This window comes from Hemicordylus capensis, chromosome 1 (assembly GCF_027244095.1).
Source record: "Hemicordylus capensis ecotype Gifberg chromosome 1, rHemCap1.1.pri, whole genome shotgun sequence".
In the NCBI taxonomy this organism is placed as follows: domain Eukaryota; kingdom Metazoa; phylum Chordata; class Lepidosauria; order Squamata; family Cordylidae; genus Hemicordylus; species Hemicordylus capensis.
The window spans coordinates 383193583-383217370 of NC_069657.1; the positions used below are offsets into that span (position 1 = coordinate 383193583).

The 23788-nt window shown below is 40.6% G+C and overlaps 1 protein-coding gene and 1 long non-coding RNA gene across 16 annotated transcripts in view; one reads left to right on the forward strand and one right to left on the reverse strand.

Moving 5' to 3' along the window:
* The window catches only part of RYR2 (ryanodine receptor 2), a 625908-nt gene that overhangs the window by 591123 nt on the left and 10997 nt on the right, over nucleotides 1-23788 (forward strand). For all 14 annotated transcript variants that reach the window (XM_053300231.1, XM_053300272.1, XM_053300252.1 and 11 more), the window contains 4 exons: nucleotides 1587-1720; nucleotides 2473-2533; nucleotides 17135-17281; nucleotides 19304-19438. In XM_053300231.1, coding sequence (XP_053156206.1) covers nucleotides 1587-1720; nucleotides 2473-2533; nucleotides 17135-17281; nucleotides 19304-19438 — 477 coding nt within the window. The remainder of the gene's footprint in view (nucleotides 1-1586; nucleotides 1721-2472; nucleotides 2534-17134; nucleotides 17282-19303; nucleotides 19439-23788) is intronic.
* The window catches only part of LOC128346717 (uncharacterized), a 98934-nt gene that overhangs the window by 7246 nt on the left and 67900 nt on the right, over nucleotides 1-23788 (reverse strand). The gene's annotated exons all lie outside the window — the stretch shown is intronic.

A 23788-nucleotide genomic window follows, 5' to 3' on the forward strand; every position in this document is an offset into this window, starting at 1 on the left:
GTCAGCAATGCGCAGGTATGTGCAATGCACGCTGCCCCAGAAGGCTGCATGAAGCAGTGGAGAGCAGGTAAGGACCTACTCTCCTTTTCCTTAAAGCTCCTGCTCTCTGCTCCCCACGGTGCCAGCCCTGTGCTTGAACCTCGGTTCGTGCACATCCTTACAATATGGAACCTTATGGAACTCTATATAGTAACTCATCTTGACATGAAGTTGACATGAAATCATGAGTATTGCAGAAGATTGAGCACTGGCCTCACCACTCATGAAATTCCAAGCATTTAATCAGGGCTGTTGGGATATTGCAAATCACCTGTTTGAGTTTCAGTGCTTCCTCCTCCCTTCCTCTAACCTCACAGGTAATCAGCACTGTCAGAGAATGACAGTCGAGATTACCTGTTAAATGTTGTGCGTGCTATGTAATCACACCCCAGGCTATAAGATGAAAATTGAAAATGATCCCACAGAACTCCTGGTGGAACTAATCTGCATGCTGGAACATCTTTCCAGAAGCATTAACTCATGCCAGTTGTCTGTATGTGCCCATTGGTTGTGTGTGCTGAATTTATTTTAATATTTTCTTTACAAAGTTATTTAAAGAGAGACAATTTATGTGACTTTATATTAAGTTAATTTTATATGATCTACACAAACATATGTATGCATGGTTTTAGCAAACTTTTGTAAATGTAATTTATTATATTATCAAAGTAAGTTCTCTTTACATCTCTCTATAAGCAGCCTGCCCATTTAAGGTAATGGTGGTGGTTGCTATACTGAGTGCAATTCCTAGCTCATGACCAAGGGTGATTGTGTCGATATGCCAGAGTTAGAAGTCCTGCAACATGATCCTACATGCGCCATTGACCAATTACCAGGCCACTGATAAATCAGTTTTATAGTCTAGTATTTCATATTATTCTAGTATTTCATATTTCATATATTACCTGCATGGCGGTTGGGCTACAAGGTAAGGCTACAACATTTGGGGCTTTTTAGTTTAGGAAAAAAACAACTAAGGGGAGATACGATAAAGGTTTATATAATTACGCATGGTGGTGGAGAAAGTGGACACAGAGAGGTTTTTCTCCCTCTCTCACAACTCTAAAACCAGGGGTCTTCCCATGAAATTGATGGCCAGGAAATTTAGGACCAACAAAAGGAAGTTCATTTTCACACAGCAAGTAATTAATCTATGGAATTCTCTGCCAGAGGATGTGGTGATGGCCACCAGTATGGATGGCTTTAAAACGGGCTTAGACAAATTTATGGAGGATAAGTCCATCAGTGGCTACTAATCTTGATGGCTATCGACTACTTCTAGGTTTAGAGGCAGCATACCTCTGAACACCATTTGCAGGGTAACAGCAGCAGGAGAGGGGGCATGCCTTCATCTGGTTGTGGGATTCCCAGAAGCATCTGGTGGGCCACTGTGAGAAACATAATGCTGGGCCAGATAACCATAATCTAGCAAGGTTCTTCTGTTCTTATGGGCTATTGTAGCTTCAGATGCGAAATAACACCACATTTGGTAAGCCATACAAAACAGAGGGAACAAGAACAATCACCTTCACCCTTTCAACTTTTAGGTTATGGATAAATATGGAGAATTCTATGGCAAGGACAGAATCAGCGAATTACTTGGAATGGATAAGGCTGCTCTGGATTTCAGCGATGCCCGAGAAAAAAAGAAACCCAAAAAAGATAGCTCTTTATCAGCTGTGTAAGTTTTTTTTAATTACTGTTTTTTTAAAGCACTTTCTAATTGTTATTGATCCTGCAGCCTTTTTCATGTTTCTAAAGAATGACTGTTTTGTTTTAATGACTTGATATCATCAGACTCATTGACCATTATAAGCTTTTCTAATGTCAACAGGATTTGCACCTACACAGTTCCTTGATGTGTATGTGCAAATTCTGATGAGAAATCTCTCACATCTGGAGGTTTGAGTAGAGTGCACTTGTCTTAATGAATTCACACTGAGAAAAGAGACAGCAAACTGATATAGATCCTAGTTTACGTACTACAAGAGCTATAGCAGACTGAGAATCTAACATTTTCCATCTAGTTCCACCATTTAGGGGCAGGCAATTTAAACAGGGAACGAAGCACAACAATGCTAAGATCCAAATTCTGAAATTGGACTCACATTTTCAGTCTAAGTAACGTTTAAACCCACTTCTCATGTCAAATATCTATTTCTATTTATTTTACAATATCTCTTAGTTCCATATTTCTACACAGCCACTGGGCTTGTTTTCAGTTAGAAAAGAATATGAGGAATGTGCTTGAGTTTCTTCTAATTTCTGACCTGTATGGAAAATTCCACAGTAATAGCAGAAAACAGAACTATATTCATTTGAATTCCTACATACATAAAGATGTAATATAAACAGATGGGTGATGGCTACTTACCTAGGCAGTATTAGATATGTATTGGAGATAATGTTATTTCCTACTTTGTTTTATTTCAGACTGAATTCTATTGATGTAAAGTACCAGATGTGGAAATTAGGAGTAGTTTTCACTGATAATGTAAGTTCATACCATCAAATATACACTGAAGCATTAAAACAGAGAATTGGTTTAGAGGATGACATATCAATATTTTAACCAAACATCAATCTGCACTGGGTTATGTTAAGATTCTGGGCTTATACAAATTACCAGATTGACATGGACTGCCACAGTTTTTGTAGGGTACATCTGAAAGTGATCTGAATTGAATTTGTGGGGAGGGAACAATGTGTAGAAGGAATACTTAGTGGAGTGCATCCAAAAAGTGGAATGGAGGATTAATATATATCATTTAGTTAAAGTGATATATGACAAACATAAAGTGTGCATTTGTACAGCTTTTGATTTTTAAAATTGTGAAGCAGTCTACAAGTGCTATCGCAAAACTTGCATGCATTTTGTTGCAGCTTAAGCAGAACCACAGATGACAAGTTCTCAGATTTAAATTACAAAGAAAAAAGACCAATTTAAATCATTAATATAAGTTTCCTATTTCAATGTATTTCCTGAACAAACATACATAGTAATTTATTACTATAACAAAATATATTGGGGGGGGGGGTTCAATTCAATTGAGTGTTTGTACTATTTCAATATAAAACCCTGGATTGTGCAACTCACATGCCTTTTATGCTGCAGAATTAGATCTCCTTTGAGACGAAGGGGACAAAAGTAAGCTTAGTGGATTTGTGTTTGGCTCTCTCTATATACACTGAAGGAACTAAGTAAGATAAATTATTTGAAGAACACATGTGTAGAAGTTGCTGGCAACAAGATTAGGAAGATACTCGACAGAACAGTGGTTACCCATGATATGGAAAGTAAGCGTCTGTGCTGTGTTTTCCAACGGGGTACAAGTACTTCTAGGGGTACTTCAAAAGGTCCCGGGGGAACTCAGAGCCCTCCTACCTCTTCCTGATGCAGCCACATCAATTGAGGATCTAAGTTAACAGTTATGAGATAGGCTACTCCAATCACTGGGCTTACATCCAGATTAAGTTACTCATAAATCTTATTGAAATTAATGGGACAAGTATACTTGTCCTATTAATTTCAATGGGAGTACTCTTGAATAACTAAGTCTAAATGTAAGCCAATGACTGGAGTAGCCTGTCTCAGAACTATAACATTTAAATTTGTGTACACACACACGCACACCGTCTTTATGGGGTACTTGAACAGAAGGTTTGTGACAGAAGGGCTACACTTCTTAAAAATGCTGGCAATCCCTGGTTTATGAATGAATGAATCTTTATTACAGTCTTATAACCCATAAACAAATAACCCATAAACCCATTTTGTTTATAACCCATAAACAAAAGCAAGACAATACAACTCGTTTAGCAAAATACATAAAAGGGGGGGGGGATTAGTGAACCAATCATTCTAATACCATTTACTCAAACAATTTAGATCTAATCTTGACTGCTGCTGCACAAAATTTAGCCACATTCAGTGTTATACATTCACTACAGTCTGCTAACAGAAAAGAAACATACCCATCCTCAGTTCTGCCAGGGATATTGAATAAAAGAGAGGCAATAAGTTCAGAATGGATATCCTTATAGAATAAACAATAAAACAAAACATGAGTCACCATTTCTGCACCTTGGCCACAAGGACAAATCTGATTGTTAATAGGAATTTTCTTATACCTGCCCTCTACTACAGCTGATGGTAATGCATTACATCGTGCAAGGGAGAAGGCTCTTCTCTGGGACTTGGTAGCTAAATTGAATAAATATTGTGCATGTTTTGGATAATTTGTAAAACTACCTAAGAAGTTACCTGCAGAAATTTGAGCAAGGTCACTCTGTTTTTCAACATCTGCTATACGCTGTTTAATAAACTTCTTAGCATTATCAGGACCCAAAGATCTTAACAGCTGCGCTGAGAGACCATACTTGCCTTAGCATATCATGAATGTGATTTCCCCAAGTAGATTTAAAACTATCTTCCAGCACGAGGGAGGCCAGGCCTTTAGGGAAAAACACAATTTTACACCAGAAATTAAATATACACCTCCAGGCCTTAGCCTCTACTCTTATTAGGCCAGCCTCAAGTCACAAAATTACATTTGATACACAGTGAGGCACAGAGAATAAAGAACTCACAAACTTAGATGGAACCAGCTTCATTAACCTGAACTATTGTGGACTACAAATGGCAATGCCATACAACAGTTGCACGAGAACTTTGGCTTCATATATAGCAATAGCAATAGCACTTACATTTATATACCGCTCTATAGCTGGAAGCTCTCTAAGCAGTTTACAATGATTTAGCATATTGCCCCCCAACATTCTGGGTACTCATTTACCGACCTTGGAAGGATGGAAGGCTGAGTCAACCTTGAGCCCCTTGGTCAGGATCAAACTTGTAACCTTCTGGTTACAGGGCGGCAGTTTTACCACTGTGCCAACAGGGGCTCATTCTTGACTGCCACAGGGATATGATGACCACCTCTGGAGAGGAAAAACCTTTAAATGGCCAAAGCACTTTTTTGGGCATTAGTTGTAACACAGTCCAAATGCGCTGTCCAAGACCCATTCTTGCTGAACACTATACCCAAATATTTATAGTTCTGAACTTGCTCAATAACCTCCTCATTGATCCTCCATACGTGCCGCTTAGGTCTTTTTGCAAACACCATGACCTTAGATTTATGAAGATTAATAGTTGCTCCTCCTCGCAATATTGAGCTAGCTTGCACAAAGTTCTTCTCATCCCGACCACTGTTCTAGTTAATCTAACTGCGTCGTCCGCACTAAGCAAGACTGCTATAAATTTACATGCTAATTTGGGGGGATGAAAATCACTATTATCCACACATTCCACTAAGGAATTTATGTAAAAATTGAAAAGGGATGGTGCCAAAATGCATCCCTGTTTCACCCCCCTCAGTGTCAGAATAGGCTGAGACAGATGACCCAGAGCACTACATCTCACCTTCACTGAGGTATTTTCGTGCAACATGCAAATAAGATGGAGCAGCCTACGGTCAATAGAGGTTTTAGCAAGTTTATTCCATAATCTCTCTCTGGATATCAATCAAATGCTGCCTTAAAATCAATAAAGGCAGCATACAATGGAGAATATTTGTCAGCCAAATGTTGCAACACCAAGGCCTGGTCAAGAGTCGACCTACCAGCCCTGAACCCCGCCTGTTCTTCTCTAAGTATGGACTCCTGGTCCGTCCGGTCAGCAAGCTTAATATGCAAATGCCTAGCATTTAGCTTGCTGATAACACTTAGCAAGCTATTTGATAATTTGAGGGGTCCGAGCGAGAACCCTTCTTATAAATAGGTATGACTATAGCAGTTTTACACTCCTCCTGGATACAAGCAACTTGATCAATATAACCCCTGCTAACTTAGCAAAGAGGCACCTTTTAATGTAGTGATTATGTTTATTTAGCAGGGGGAGAGTAACTGGACCTATCCACCCCAGCACAGTATCTCCAGTGACTGTTGCTGGTGTCTATCTTATGTTTCTTTTTAGATTGTGAGCCCTTTGGGGACAGGGTTCCATCTTATTTGTTTATTTCTCTATGTAAACCACCCTGAGCCATTTTTGGAAGGGCGGTATAGAAATTGAAATAATAATAATAATAATAATAATACCACTGTTGCTGAACTGTTTCAAAATCAAAACCAGACAACCTCCCCTTTGCCTTCACCTCAAAAACCCAAATGCTGTTTAACAGAAAAGCAACAAGAACTAAACCAAAAAATAACTGAGCACATGAACCAAACAACCACCAGGGTTCGACTTCCAGCTCTAAAAACAGTTGCCAGAAAACAACTTGCTCAGGTATTAAAAGATGTCAATGCTGCACTTGCAGAAATAACAACCAATAATTTGCAAGAAACAAACCAACTAATGTACAGTGCAGCAACAATAACAACACAAGAGCTTGGATATAAGGTCAATGGACCTGTAAAAAAAGAAAGTAGTACATCACCTAAATGGAAGATTAGATTAGAAAATAAAATCTCCAGGCTTCAAACAGATGCTAGTAAATTGAAAGATATGAAAGACAAGAAGCTGAAGAATGAAAACACCAAACAGTATCTGATCCAAAAATACCACCTAGATTCAAGGAAAATTAGAGAAGTCCTGGAAATAATAAAGCAGCAAATAACAGCAGTGTCAAAGAAGATTAGCAGATATGAAGCCAGAACTACACAACACAGGCAGAATCTCCGATTCTAGTCAAATCAGAGACGTTTCTACCAAAGCATAGAAAGAGAAACTGCAAGAAACCTAGAAACACCAAATAAAGAAGAAACAGTGCAATTCTGGGGGAAATTATGGGACAATCCAATAGATTATAATAAAAAAGCAGGCTGGATGAAAGAGGTCAAAAAATGTAACCAACAAATGCAAGATCTAATAATAACACCAGAATTAATAAGTGAAAGAGCAAAGAAAATTGAAAATTGGACTGCTCCAGGCGACGATGAACTGCATGGCTTTTGGCTTAAACACCTAACAAGCCTTCATAAACAACTATCAAAACAGTTCAATCACATTTTGCAAGGAGGTGATATTGAACAATGGCTAAGAACTGGGAAAACTCATCTCATCATGAAAGACCCAGCAAAAGGTGCAGTTCCAAGTAATTATAGACCAATAACCTGTCTGCCAACCATGTTCAAATTATTAACTGGAATAATAGCAGATGAAGTGATGCAACACTTATTAACTAACAAACAGCTTCCAGTTGAACAGAAAGGAAATTGCCCGAACACCAGAGGCACAAAAGACCAGCTGCTGATTGACAAAATGATTTTAGAAAATGGCAAGAGAAGAAAAACCAATCTAAGTGTTGCATGGATTGACTACAAGAAAGCCTTCGATTCATTGCCTCACACTTGGATACTAAAATGTATAGAAACAACTGGTGTCAGCAAAAACATTCAGATATTTATAAAAAAAGCAATGAGCATGTGGAGTACACAGTTAACAATCAATGGCGAGACACTTGGACAGGTTAGCATTAGAAGAGGCATTTTCCAAGGGGACTCACTATCCCCTCTGTTGTTTGTAATCGCCATGACCCCACTTTCACAAATACTAAACAAAACAGGCCTCAGATACCAAACATCTAAAACATCCAGTCAAATCAACCATCTGCTGTACATAGACAATCTGAAGTTGTATGGAAAGTCCCAGTCAGAAATCGAATCACTGCTAAACACTGTCCGTATATTCAGTAGCGATATAGCAATGGAGTAGGACTAGGCAAGTGTGCTGCATTAATAATGAACAGAGGAAAACTAAGAAAAACAGAAGGAATAGAACTGCCCAATGGAAGCAACATCAAGAACCTGGAAGAGAAAGAACCTTACAAATACTTGGGCATTCTCCAGGCTGATAACATCGCACACACTGAAGTTAAAAGAAAAATTGGAAGTGAATACATCAGGAGAGTTAGAAAAATCCTCAAGTCCAAACTCAATGGCGGGAACACCATACAAGCCATAAAGACCTGGGCTATACCTGTTATCAGATACACTACAGGAATAATAGACTGGACCCAGGCAGAGCTAGAGACGCTAGATTGTAAGACCAGGAAAATCATGACCATCAATCATGCTCTGCACCCCCACAGTGATGTCGATAGGCTATACCTCCCTCGCAGCTCAGGTGGAAGAGGAATGCTGCAAGTCCATCAAACAGTAGAGGAGGAGAAAAGAGGCCTTGAAGAATATATCAAGGACAGTGAAGAAGATGCACTTCAAATGGTCAATAATGCGAAACTATTCAACACCAATGAAACAAAACAGGCCTACAAGAAAGAACAAGTCAAGAACTAAGCAGAAAAATGGAAAAATAAGCCACTGCATGGTCAATATTTGCACAGTATAAGTGGAAAATCAGACATCAGCAAGACCTGGCAATGGCTTAAGAATGGCAACTTGAAGAAAGAAACAGAGGGTTTAATACTGGCTGCACAAGAACAGGCACTAAGAACAAATGGAATAAGAGCAAAAGTAGAAAAATCAACCACAAACAGCAAGTGCCGCCTCATCAAGAAGCAGATGAAACCGTGGACCACCTAATCAGCTGTTGTAAAAAGATTGCACAGACTGACTACAAACAAAAGCATGACAAAGTAGCAGGGATGATACACTGGAACATCTGCAAAAAATACAAGCTACCTGTAGCCAAACATTGGTGGGACCATAAAATTGAAAAAGTTGAAGAAAATGAAGATGTAAAAATATTATGGGACTTCCGACTACAAACAGACAAACATCTGCCACACAATACACCATATAGAACTGTAGTTGAGAAGAAAGAAAAACAAGTCAAAATAATCGACATAGCAATACCAGGGGATAGCAGAATAGAAGAAAAAGAAATAGAAAAAATCACCAAATACAAAGATCTACAAATTGAAATGAAAGGCTGTGGCAGAAAAAGACCAAAATTATCCCAGTGGTCATTGGCGCCCTGGGTGCAGTTCCAAAAGACCTTGAAGAGCACCTCAACACCATAGGGGCCACAGAAATCACCATCAGCCAATTACAAAAAGCAGCTTTACTGAGAACAGCCTATATTCTGCGACGATATCTTAAAAACAGCAACAACATTGACAATAAAATTCTGGCATCCCAGGTCCTTGGGAAGGACTCGATGTCTGGATAAAACAAACCAATCAATAACACTTGTCTGTCTGTGTAAAATAATATAAAAATTATAATTAACACAATACACCAATATACCAGATATAACTGTAGTCGAGAAGAAAGAAAAACAAGTTAAAATAATCGACATAGCAATACCAGGTGATAGCAGAATAGAAGAAAAAGAAATAGAAAAAAATCACCAAATACAAAGATCTACAAATTGAAATTGAAAGGCTGTGGCAGAAAAAGACCAAAATAATCCCAGTGGTCATTGGCGCCCTGGGTGAAATTCCAAAAGACCTTGAAGAGCACCTCAACACCATAGGGGCCACAGAAATCACCATCAGCCAATTACAAAAAGCAGCTTTACTGGGAACAGCCTATATTCTGCGACGATATCTATAACAATTGACAATAAAATCCAGCCATCCCAGGTCCTTGGGAAGGACTCGATGTCTGGATAAAACAAACCAGTCAATAACACCTGACTGTGTAAACAAGAGATTAATAATAACCGTGGACCACCTAATCAGCTGTTGTAAAAAGATTGCACAGACTGACTACAAACAAAGGCATGACAGGGTAGCAGGGATGATACACTGGAACATCTGCAAAAAAATACAAGTTACCTGTAGCCAAAAATTGGTTTGACCATAAAGTTGAAAAAGTTGTAGAAAACGAAGATGCAAAAATATTATGGGACTTCCGACTACAAACAGACAAACATCTGCCACACAATACACCAGATATAACTGTAGTCGAGAAGAAAGAAAAATGAGTTAAAATAATTGACATAGCAATACCTGGGGATAGCAGAATAGAAAAGAAATAGAAAAAATCACAAAATACAAAGATCCACAAATTGAAATTGAAAGGCTGTGGCAGAAAAAGACCAAAATTATCCCAGTGGTCATTGGCGCCCTGGGTGCAGTTCCAAAAGACCTTGAAGAGCACCTCAACACCATAGGGGCCACAGAAATCACCATCAGCCAATTACAAAAAACAACTTTACTGGGAACACCCTATATTCTGCGACGACATCTATAACAACAGCAACAACATTGACAATAAAATCCAGCCATCCCAGGTCGTTGGGAAGGACTCGATGTCTGGATAAAACAAACCAGTCAATAACACCTGTCTGACTGTGTAAACAAGAAATAATAATAATAAATACGTAAATTGCCTAGCATTTACAGGGGCCCACCATTCAATGTTTGATTTCAGCAATTCAGAAGGGATCTGATCCAACCCTGAGGCCTTGCCTGCTTTAAGCTGAGTTATTAAACTTAATTAATAAATTAATATTATAATAAACTGTATACTAATCTCCTTAATGGAGACTGCCGGCCATGATGGTATGGGATCCAGCTGGAGCAACATAGGTGTCTCTCCAAAAGAAGGCCTCTCATATAGGGCCCAAAAATGGGAAGTCCAAACATCTGCAAAAATAGGACAACCCACACCCTTTTTCCTGCCCTCGGGATGAATCAATACAATATGCCAAAAGGTTTTATTATCATTGGTTCTAGCAGCAACCCTTAATCCTTCCCATATTACCCTAAGTGCCTCTCTCTTTTTTCTTTTTTATTAATGCTTTATATTGCTTTTAAAACTCCAGAATATGGTACGTCGTAATACTACTCTCACTGGATCTATAACGCTTATAATTGGTAGTCAGGGCCTTCTTAGCACTATAGTATTCCTGATCAAACCAACTTCTGGAGCCTCTCCTCCCCGTAGTTTTCCCATTAACACACTGAACAAGAATCTGTTGAACTGATTGTATAAGAGTCTGGAACTGATTCAATATCTGCTCCTCCGAACACTCAGCCAGTACGGTATTCCAGCATTGCACTAACTTCTCTGAGGCCAGCCATTCCTTAAAATGATTTTCTAGTTGAACAGTCAATTTAACTCTAGTAAACTTGTCCTCATCACTAAGCAGAGGCCACAAAGGTTGTACCAGATATAAATCCTCCACAAAAAATTTCAAAGAAAGAACCAGAGGGAGGTGGTCACTGTCTATACAGCTATCCACCTCAAAATGATCAAGCCATCTCAATACATTACGAGAGATAAGGACATAATCAAGAACACTCACTCTCCTACCCGCCCACTGGGTAAACTCTCCCTCTCCCTCTCTTTCCATAGTCCCGTTCATTACAAACAAATCCAAGGAAATGAACAATTTAGCTAGACAAAAACCGGCAAAGTTACTAACCCGATCCTTGGACTGACGTAATTGAAGCAGCGAAGGGCAATCCCTTTCAGTAGGAAAACGCCTATAAGCTGCATACAAAGTAATATCATTGGGGCCTAGCCTGGCATCAAAATCCCCAGCTGTAACAACATATGAATCAGGGAATTCTCTAACAAGATTACATACATAAACCTCAAATTGCCTCCATATAGTTCCAATTTCTGTATGCTACTTTTGAGGGGGAAAGTAAACATTAACAATCAATAACTTACAGCCATAAATCTAATAATAGTCGCTTTAGCATAGGAAACATAAGGATCAAGTTCCAAAACCTCTCCTGATAGTTTGGTAGAAATAAGCAGAGCCAACCCCCAACTTGGTCTACCCCTGGTAGCCATAGAATCTGCTTCCAGCCCATTAAAAAAATAGCCCTCTAGCTCCAGTTCAGTTGTCACCCAAGTCTCTTGCATTAAGATGATATCAGATCCTAGAAGATATGACAAAAAGGAGCTGTCATTTTTCTTTGCCCCCCAGCCCATAATGTTCCAGGAGACAATTTTAACAGAATCTCAGTGGTAGTGTCATGCCTCATTCTTATCAGACACAGCATCCATCACCACAGGTTCCTGATTCATAATAGAATAGACCTGAGGACCCTCATTTCCCTTCTCTATGGAAACGGCTGTACAATCAGCAAATGAAAGAAGTTTGGGGGAACCGAGGTCTTTGGGGTCCTCAGTCCTCCTGGGCCAGTGACTTAGCAAATGTTATTTGCTGGTGATCATATAAAATACTAAAATGAACTCTTGAATCCAGTTCCCAGTCGAATGCAGGGCTAGTATCCTGGTCGGGCCGTATCCTTGGCGCCTCTTCACTAACAAGATCTAAGCCCCCTTTATTTTCCTCCTCGATTGACTCCCGTGGATTTCTTGCAGCACATAATTTAAGCCCCTTTTCTCCTCCTCCTATGTAGACGCTTTCAAAACCATATCTTGAGTAAACAAACTCCTGGAAACATCCAATAGTGACAAAAAAGCCTCCCTTGGAGGACTTCTGTCAAATTGATTAGGGCCATGTAAGGGCATCTGTGGAGATCTAGCCAAGAATTTTGAGATGCTAGAAACATTTAAGGGAGGGTCCATAGATCTAACACTTAAAGGCTTATCTGGCGAGATCTTAGATGATGAAACTGTTGTAGATTCCAAACAGATAGGCCCCTCCTCTATAAATGAAGTTTCATCTGTCACCTGTAGAGCATAAGCATTTGATGTTAACAAGTTAGAGCCAAATGACTCCGCTTTTGAACGTCCCATCTGCACTCCTCCACTCATTAGTTGCTCCTCATTGTAGATCTTAACAGACTGAAGAATAAGGTCTCTATAAACTTAGACAATTTCAGATAGCTCTTTAACAGACCGTATCGATGTATATTCGTCTTCCGTAGACTGGGAAACAGGCAGTGTCTTATCTAATTTGCCATCTGCCTGGCTAAACCTCCTACTAGAAACTTCCTGATGAGTTAGCATATTATGTCTTAAATGCTGCTGTTGTAGGTCAAATCCCTTCCCCCACAAGATTAGGGCATAATTTTGTTGCATCCTCAGTACTGCTAGAACAATTAAAATGAAGCAAAGGGCAGACTGTAGTATCTTTGAACATTCGCCTAAGCACCACACCAAATTTCTCCAGATAGTCTTGACGTTTGAGCAATTTTTCAGGAGTTCTGGAAATTTTAAAGACTACAGCTATTCTCTTATCATAACTGCCTCTTGGCAGCCACCTTAAGGCATGTAATGCTAGTTGTGTCTTGCTACAGCTTAGCAGGAGACATAAGGATTGAACAACCTGCCGGTATGAATCCCAGCGTCTCCAATGCAATTCTCCATGGGGAACACATAATACAATCTGATGCCTCTGAAGGACCATAGCTGATTTGATCATAACTTTATTCCTCTTCTGGGCAGCTAAAAGCTGGGGAGCAAGTATAGATTTACCTAAACCATTCAGGTTATTATAATTTGCTTGAGTTGACATCAGTTTTTCTCAACCTTGGGCAACTCCCTCTGTAGTATCTCTAATTGCTTCAGTTTTCTTACTTAATTTAACAAGTTTATCTTCCATACTGCCAAGTTTTTGAAAACTTTAAGGCTAATTTCTGCCATAGCAAAAGCCTACACAGAAATAAGCCTTTCTCCAATAAGAAGTAAGCCTTTCTCCAATTTGTCAGCAGAATACAGTAAGTTTCCTTGAAGCGAGGGGGTTTTGTTGGTTGAGCCTGATGGTAGTGCTTGCTTATCTCCTTCGAGACCTGCCAAAGCTGCATATTTATTACAAGTAGGAAGCAAAGCAATAGTATCCTGTAGCTCCTTGCTCGCCGAAATATGGTCAATTCTCAGTTGCTTTCCTGGCTGTAAAGCTGGAGTTTGAGTCGGTGAAGGCAGCCTTTTTCTTGGCCCCATGACGCAGCTAACTCTGATAGCAAGACACAGAGAACTTCCAGAAACAAAAGGTGAAGAAAACAGTCAGCAAAATCTCAGCAACTCCTGAAAGAAGGGCGGGGTGGGTGGGTGGGTGTGGGTCAAATAATCACATTAAAACTAGAAAAAGGTTTTAAAAGACATAATTCAGCAGATACGCTTCAAAGCACCAAACTGAAGCTGCGGCTTCGTCGGAAACCCACCCTGGTTTATGCAATTTGGTTAGAAAATAGAAATACTCCTAATTTCAGGCCAGAACACCCTGGAGAGCTCAGGGAATTTATTTTATGAACAATTGGGGTTCCTTGGTTGACTGGCACACCTCAATTTATTTTGGGTAGCATGAGCCCTCCCTTCAGATAGTTGCAGCTGTAGTTTCACCAATGCATCACTAGATGGTGGCAATGCGCTTTCATCAGTGAGGGATCAGACCAAATCCATGCATGGGCTGTGCTTTCTTTTAGCAAGAGCGGATTTCTCTTGGATCAAATATGTGTTAGTCCACAGGGGTGTTTTGCCTACCCAATTTTCAGATACTAGTCTTTGGCAGTGTTCCCTCTAACAGGGATTCCCAGATGTTGTTGACTACAACTCCCATAATCCCCAAAGGCTATTGCAGCTGGGGATACTGGGAGTTGTAAGCAACAGCGTCTGGGAATCCTTGTTAGAGGGAACACTGGTCTGTGAGACTGTTCTGTAGTGGAATAATAACACAGCTCTTGCCAATATGCCACTGGATGCTTCCGCTCTGGAGTGCCGCTCCCCACCAGTGAGATTTCAGACTAGATTTACAGGCTATTCTACTACTCTCTGCTCACAGCACTGGAAGTTCCACTCTGGGGAGATGCAGCTGCTGATGCTGGAGATTCCACTCCTAATCACGGATCTGTTAGCTCACAACATCAGAGGCCCTGCCCAAAGGTGTAGTTCCATGTGTGGGGGGAAAGTTTGGCGAGCTCAACCCTCACTTTCGGTCACTCAGGACTTACACCCTCCCTGCCCTAAGAGGTTGCCTCTTAACCAAAAGGGGCACCTGGAGGGCTTTGCCTGCCGGATTGATTAGACTGTAGCTTCCAATCTTGAGACATGTGGGCAGTAGCTCCCAAGAAGTGCTCTGATCTGAAACAGCCAGGCTGGACGTCTCATAGAGCATTGGCTCCTTGTGTCTGCTCTGCGGATCCGTTCCAGGTCCTGGAGATACAATCAGAACCTCCGCTCTCAGGGAGGTTTCTGCCCTGTCTCAGATCTGGGAAGGTTCACCAATCAATCTATTTCGGCTTGATCCCCAGGCTTGCTTCACATTAGGAAGGTTTACCAGTCCTGCCTAGGTTTGTTAGATCCCACAGATTAGCAAATATTTGATTCTGCCCATTTGTCCTTCAAATGTGGTTCTTTCAGTGGATGTGTGAGTGGAGACAAAGATCAAACCAGGAATTGTCTTTTGGAACCTTTACCAAAGAAAATAGAAAGGATACAGAAAAGTGGCTAGGCAAGCAAGTTAAAGTTCCTAACCTACCAGGTTACAATTATGAAGGAGGGGGAAGGAGAGAAGGGGGAGGTTTTGGGAGTAAGGTCCAGTTCAAAAGGCTGCAGGACTCAATCAATTGGCCAGATTGATGGAATCATCCTGGGTTTACCAGTGAAGTAAAGAGATGTGCAGAATATAGCTGGGGAGTGAAGAGAAGCAACTCACAGGTTGGAGCGATGTGATCAAGAGGGGGGTGTCTCAATCAACTCCTCTGGCTTCTTGCCCCTGGTTCAGAGCAGTTATACCTTCCATTCTCCTTTGATGCTTCATTTTCTTTGGTAGAATCCAGGAGGGCTCCTCCCGCGCAGTATGAGATGATGCCTTTCAGCATCTTCCTATATCTCTGCTGCCCGATAATGCACGATATAGTACCAGTGGGGATTCAAACTGGCAAACTTCTGCTTGTTAGTCAGTCATTTCCCCGCTGTGCCACTTCAGGTGGTTAATCTGAATGTACAGTTGATATAAAGCACAATCCAGGAGTAAACAAGGCCATTCATAAATCCTTCACAAGCCCACTATACACAAAAATGTTGAAGACAGCACTTTGCTTCTTTGCTTCCAATGTTGCTTTATGTGAGCCAAAGTCTTGCAGCTCCTGCTTAAGGTCTGATGAGAATACAAGACTAAACAATTAATACAATATCAGTCTTTGAGCATAGTAGTCTATAAGGTATATCGTTACCCAAAAAAGCATAGGGATACAACTTTCAGTGTAGAAGCATAGAAAGAGATTTCAGGGGGTTCGTAATATTTATGTATTTAACATATTTCTATACCACCCCAAACTTGCGCCTCTGGGCAGTTTACCCAGAGGGCATAAAAGAGTACAAGATCATTTCAGTGGGATACAAGAGACACCTCCTCCTGTGATGCATTGACCGTGCCTGGGTCCAGAAAGAAGTCCACAATAACAGGCTTACTGTGTCACACAGAACTCAAAGTCTATTTTTGAATTCTTCCTTTTACAGAGAAAAGTAGGCTTTAGCTCTGTTTTTCATGGAGGGCCATGGATTCAGTTACAAGAACTTAAGTTTCAAGATAGTTGTATTAAACTCTGGTTTTATTTTAAATCAGTTTAGGGTAGGAAAAGACTATAATAGTTTTTAAAACATATGAGTTAAGTTTCAACAGTTTAAAGTTTAAAAATCCAATAGTTATATCTATTGTTGATAGGAAGATTCCAGGGTATACCACTCATGCAAAGATTCTGTCCGTGTCATAATCTAGAAATTGAGACTGTGGAACAATCCGCCTTGGGATTGTTTTAATGAAAGGTGGTATATAAATTTAACAATAAAAATAAAATAAATATGTACTTTTGGCTTGTGGGTTTTATGCTGATTTAAGACAAAATCTCATCTCCCCATTATTAATATCACAACCTGGTCATTCAGTCCACGTATATGTGAAATGCCTCTTATCTGATTCTAGGTCTGAGATAACCCTTACTGTAGCTAAATTTTTAGCAGCTGTGATTAAACGGAGGAGAAAATTAATAGCTTAAATGATTGTTTTGTTGATATTTAATGGTACATCAAATTCTTTCTCTTGTTGGTGGTTTTTAATGCTATATTTTTGGGTCTTTTAACTGTAATAAACTGCCTGTCTGACAGTCTGTGTGTCAGCTATTATAACTAGGGGTAGGGCATTGGACCCGACCTTATGTGCTGTTAAATTCACTGTTTGGCTTTGCACTTGAATCCAGTTAGTCGCAATTACTGTGTTGTCCTCGTTTCTAATCTTGTTTTATTCTTCTCCCCCCTAAAAAAGTCTTTTCTTTACCTGGCCTGGTATATGACTATGTCAATCCTTGGACATTACAACAACTTTTTCTTTGCTGCTCATCTCCTTGACATAGCGATGGGATTCAAAACGCTGCGAACTATTCTATCATCAGTGACCCACAATGGGAAACAGGTGATGGGCTTTCTCTCTCTGTCATCCTATCATTAACAGCATGTAGATTCACACCATCCTTTAAGAAGAACAAGTGGGGAGGAGGAGGAACAATTATATAAATATATATCAATAGAAATAAATAAGTGGAGTTAATGTGAAATGGAAAGTGGAAGAGTTTCTCCTTTTTAAAAATGAGATGTACACTCCATCTTTGATGCTAGATTCTTCAAGTCCACTTAAAAATGAGAAAACTGAGCCAGCGTGGTGTAGTGGTTAGAGTGCTGGACTAGGACCGGGGAGACCTGAGTTCAAATCCCCATTCAGCCATGAGACTTGCTGGGTGACTCTGGGCCAGTCACTTCTCTCTCAGCCTAACCTACTTCACAGGGTTGTTGTGAAGAGAAACCTAAGTATGTAGTACACTGCTCTGGGCTCCTTGGAGGAAAAGCAGGATATAAAATGTAAAAAAACAGAAAACATAAATGTAAAAACAAAAATTTTAGTGATCTTGAATGATAAAGTAAGCGAAACTGTGAAAGCTGAACCATGTTTTTACAGGGCAGGCATGCTCAAAACAGTTATGCATATAGAGGAAGTTTAGCTTCAAGACACAAGCACAGGCCTCTTTTATCTACCTAAATTCAGTGGCTGACATCCTCACTAAGGAAACATGGGCGCTACATGAGAAGTGCCCTTGCTATAAATGGCTACTAACTCAGCTGTGGTGATCACGGAGGAGAGGTGAATTTTGCTGATCTCCCCTTCCTGCACAAGTGTCCTGTACCACCACCTGAAAAATATGTTCTGGAGCATCACACAGTCCTGCGTGTGAGTGATGGTGCTGCAATCGTCAGAAAGCCTTTTGCAGCAGGGTGCTTCTTTCCACAGCGCATGTGCAGCGTTAGGATGTCAACCACACTGTATATAATTAATATTTCCTTTAGGCTGATGTGATGGGCAGTCCTACATCGATGTTAGGGATCTGCTTGTGCTCCTATACAACCTGTACGAACAGGTTGTACCTACAGCGGTGTACCCTGATGGGGCTGCTGCAGAACTACTTAAAACAGCTTCTGGGCAATCGCACGGTGCTTCTCCCATTGTTATGAATGGGAGAAACTGCAGCAGTGTTGCTTGCACAACTGCCCATTCTCGATAGTGTTGGGGCTGCTTATGAGTCTGCAGCAGCAGAACATTACAGCTCCGTACTGCTGCACATCATGTTAGCCCCCAATCATTTGCAAGTTGATTGTGGATCTAATTTTCTATATAGCTATGAATTTTAAAAGTGTATCTGTTGTAAAACTTCACAATTATTTAATTGTTTTATTAAAATAAATTAATATTTCCAGAACTAAGGAAACATTATGGAATGTTGCTTCTAAATATTTTAGGAAAGCGAGGACTCAAAGTCCAGGAGGTAGTCTACTCAGGGCAGTTCTTTGAAATGTTGGCTATTAAAATTATTATTTTTAATGATAGGTTTATATACTACTTTCCAACAAGACCACAAAGCAGTTTACATAGCAAAAGGAATGAAAAGATGGTTCTCTGTACTAAAGGGGCTTGCCGTCCAAAAAGAAACAAAAGGGAGACACCAGCAACAGCCATTGGGAGGGACACAGTACTGGGATAAAGAGGGACAGTTGCTACTCCCCTGCTAAATATGAGAGAGTGCTTTCTTGCCCAGTTAACAGGGGCCAGTGCTGCAGTCAATGAACTGCAGTGAATGAAGAACTGGTTGCAAAATCAATGGCTGCAGCCCAAAGCAGGTTTGTGCATGTGTATGAGGGAACTGCGTATACAGCAAGCCCTTCATAGCAGTTCCTAGTGCTAGAGAGACAAACCACTGTTTAATTTTAAAAGATCAGTGGCTGCAATTCACATGTTGGGGTGGTGGTTCTCTTTTTTTATTAGAAAGAAAAACCCTGCATGTGCAGCATTCTGCAAAGAAAGTTAATTAATCATTTCTTTATACCTTGCAATCATACTGCTGTACTCCTGATTCATATATTATTTCATTTTTTGTTGTTGTTTTAGCTTGTGCTGACCGTGGGATTACTGGCAGTGGTAGTTTACCTGTACACAGTAGTCGCATTCAATTTTTTCCGCAAATTCTACAATAAGAGCGAAGATGGAGATATGCCAGATATGAAATGTGATGATATGCTAACGGTAAATCTTATTTTGACTTGTTTGTTCCTCTTTCTTGTTAATATAACATAAGAAGCCTTTCTTGTAGTTAGTTTAGTGGCTCCTTGCAAGGTCATGCAGAATGTCAGCCATTCATCCCAGCGAGACTCAGTATACTTATAGAAAGAGAATGATTTCAGTTGACAGGAAGCTTCTGTTATAGATTAGTGGAGGCTTGTAAGAAGTAGATGTGCTCTGCAGATACTTGCATCAAAGAACCCTGGAGTGATAACAGACACATCACAACAACTTTGAATGTCCTTAATACATGAATGTTGGGGTGATGCTCCTTCATGGATCAACTTTTGTTCTTATGAAGTTATGGAGGCATCAGAGTTACAGACACCCTCATACATTCTACTAGATGAAAATTCCAATGTTATCAACAATATTTTCTTTGTATAACAAAATTCCCCCCGCCGCCAAATCACTGCTGTTCTACAATTACTATTATTCCTGAATGTTTACCATCTATTAAAGAATAATTTGTAGGGATGGGCCAGATTTCCTTGACAACTTACATCAATTCATATGAAATTGTCTCAGGGGAAGCCCATGGCAAGGTGATGCTTGAGGAGAAGTGCCAAATGTGTCCCTGCCCCATGATCATGGTGGGAGCCAGCCCCCTTTTGAAAGTGACCTTTGCAAGTGTTGGGGAGGAGGGAAGGTTGTCAGCAGTGTCTTCTTCTTTCATATCCCTTGTGCAAGTTTTGCAAGGAATCTGGGGTGTGGCACTCGTGCAGATCAGTCCCAAAAAGTCACTCCGATGGTGGCAGCAGGCAGCATCTTGCTACCCTGATGGCGCTCCAATAATACACTGCCGGAGGGACCCTTCACCTCATCGTATGAAAGGATCACCCACAGAGAACCAGTGGGACACTGTTATTGCTGGATACAAACTCTGTAGAAGGGACAGGGAAGGGAGGATTGGGAGTGGAGTAGCACTGTATATTAAAGAAGGGATAGATTCCAACAAGCTAGAAAATCTAGGAGGACCTGAGTTCTACACAGAATCATTATGGGTGACAATACAAGGACTGAAAGACAATGAGTTACTAGGGACGTGCTGTCACCCTCCAGATCAAAATGCTGAGAGTGACCTGGAGTTGGAGAAGCAACTCAGAGAGGCATCAAAGAGAGACGGGGCTGTAATAATGAGTGACTTCAATTACCCACACATAGACTGGGTAAATTCGCATTCAGGTACTGACAGAGAGGCCAGATTTCTAGACATACTAAATGACTGTGCCTTAGAACAGCTGGTCATGGAACTAAACAGAGAGAAGGTGACCTTGGACTTAATCCTGAGTGGCGCCCAGGACCTGGTGTGAGATGTCAGAGCTGTAGAGCCATTGGGGAACAGTGACCATAGTGTGATACAATTCAGTTTATATGTAAGTGTAATTTTGCCAAGGAAGTCCAACACGGATATGTTGGACTTCAGAAGAGGAAACTTCTTAAAAATGACGGGACTGGTAAAAAGGGAGCTGAAAGATAAAGACAGGAGGATCAAAGCACTCCAGAAAGCATGGAACTTATTTAAAACTACAATAATAGAAGTTCAGTTGGAATGTATACCAAGAAGGAGGAAAGGTACAACCAAGTTCAGGAGGACGCCCGCATGGCTAACAAGTAGAGTGAGGGAAGCTATAAAAGAGAAGAAGTCTTCCTTCAGAAAATAGACATCCTGCCCAAATGAAGAGAACAGGAAGGAACATAAACTCTGGCAAAAGAAATGCAAGGAGACAATAAGGGATAGTTCGAGGAACATATAGGTAGAAGTCTCAAGGGGAATAACAAAAACTTCTTTAAATATATAAGCAACAGAAAACCTTCCAGGGAGGCGGCTGGACCCTTAGATGATAAGGGCGTGAAAGGGATTATTAAGGAAGATAAGGAGATTGGAGAAAAGCTAAACGAGTCCTTTGCATCTGTCTTCATGGCAGAGCATACTGAGTATATATCTGTTCCGGAACTGGGATTCACAGGCTTGGAGGCTGAATAACTGGGCCAATTTGAGGTGACAAGAGAGGATGTTCTGAACTGTCTTGAAAAAGTAAAAATTTACAAATCGCCAGGGACAGATGGCAATCACCCAAGAGTTCTGAAAATGTGAAATTGCCAATCTCCTAGCAAAAATATGTAACTTACCCCTACAATCAGGCTCTGTACCAGAGGACTGGAATGTAGCTAATGTAACTCCAGTTTTCAAGAAGGGATCCAGGGTGATCCAGGAAATTACAGGCCGGTCTGCTCAACTTCTGTGCGGGGCAGATTGATAGAAAACATACTGAAGGACAAAATTGTTAAAAACATAGACCAATAGGCCTTGACAAAGAAGAACCAGCATGGCTTCTGCAAGGGCAAGTCTTGACTCACTAACCTTTTGAAGTTCTTTGAGAGTGTCAACAGGCATGTGGACGAAGGTGATTCAGTTGACTAAGATTTCCAAAAAGTTTTTGACAAAGTTCCCCACTAAGACTCTTGAGAAACAGCAGTCATGGGATAAGGGGACAGGTTCATGTGTGGATTGGTAACTGGTTGGAGGACAGGAGACAGAGGGTAGGAATAAATGGACAGTTTTCACAATGGAGGGAAGTAAGAAGTGGGGTCCCCCAAAGATCTGTACTGGGAACAGTGTTCTTTAACTTGCCTATAAATGATCCAGAGCAGGCCTGCTCAACTTAGGCCCCGCCAGCTGTTTTTGAACTACAACTCCCATAATCTCCAGCCACAGTGGCCAATAGCCAGGGATTATGGGAGTTGTAGGCCAACATCTGCAGGAAGGTGGAAGTTGAACAGCCCTGATCTAAAGGTTGGGATAACCAGCCAAGTGGCCAGACTTGCAGATAACACTAAACTATTCATTAGTGAAATCCAAAACAGATTGTGAGGTGCTCCAAAAAGATATCTCCAAACTGGGGGAGTGGGTGACAAAATTGCAAATGAGGTTCACATATACTTCACATATACACTGATGGGATCTGAGCTGTTGGTGACTGACTGGGAAAGAGATATTGCGGTCATGGTGAACAGCTCATTGAAAGTGTCAACTTGGTGTGCAGCAGCTGTGAAAAAGGCAAATCCCATGCTAAGGATCATTAGGAAGAGGATTGAAAAAAATGCTAGTGTTATAATATCCTTATACAAATCTATGGTGCAGCCACATTTGGAGTACTGTGTTCAATTCTGGTCAATATATCTTAAGCAGGATATTGTAGAACTGGAAAAGGTGCAGAAGCAGGCAACCAAGATGATCAGTGGCCTGGAGCACCTTCCTTATGAGGCAAGGCTACAGCATCTGGGGCTCTAGTTTGGAAAAGAGGCAACTACAGGGAGATATGATAGAGGTGTATAAAATCATGCATGGAGTAGAGAGAGTGGACAGAGAGACATTTTTTTCTCCCTCTCTCACAACACTAGAACCAGGGTCATCCCATGAAACTGAAGGCTGGGAAATTTAAGACTGACAAAAGTAAGGAAGTAGTTCTTCACACAGTGCATAATTAATTTATGGAACTCTCTGCTACAGGATGTGGTGATGACCACTAGCTTAGATGGCTTTAAAAGGGGCTTAGACAAAGAATGGAGGCCAGGTCTTTCCATGACTACTAGTTTGTTGGTTAAAGGCCACCTCCAGCCTCAGAGGCAGGATGCCTCTGAATACCAGTTGCAGGAGAGCAACAGCAGGAGAGAGGGCATGCCCTCACCCCCTGCCTGTGAACGTCTTGAAGGCATCTGGTGTGCCACTGTGTGAAACAGAATGCTGGACTAGATGGGACTTGAGCCTGATCTAGCAGTGTTGTTCTTATGTTCTGTCTACAAAAATCCCATCATCCTGTAGTCAACAGAAGACTTAAGTCTAGTCTGGTATACTAATAATTGATCCCAAATAAGAATGCTATAGTCCCCTCTTAATTAATTGAACCCATCAGGAAAACTGATGTATCCCATTTGGTTTTGAATGCAAATTGTTCAAAATGTTTTGCCTATCAATACAAGTCAAACCCATTATTTCTTTTCACATAGCAGAGTTTTAAGGTTTTCATTTTTGTCTTAATTTGTTTTATGCTGTTGTAAACTGCCCAGAGACAGAAGTTTGGGGCAGTCTACAAATTTGATAGATGAATAAATAAATATAAAGAGAATGCGTATTCAATACACAGACACTCCAATCTGATTCAGCACTATGCATTTGGAAGCAGGCTTCTGGGTATGCATTACTAGCTGGATGGGGAACCATATATGCAAGTATAAGTTGTTCACGTGGCTCCCCTTTCTGATTGGGCAGTGGATGCTACACTTATTAAGCCCTCTTTTTAAAAAAGCAAA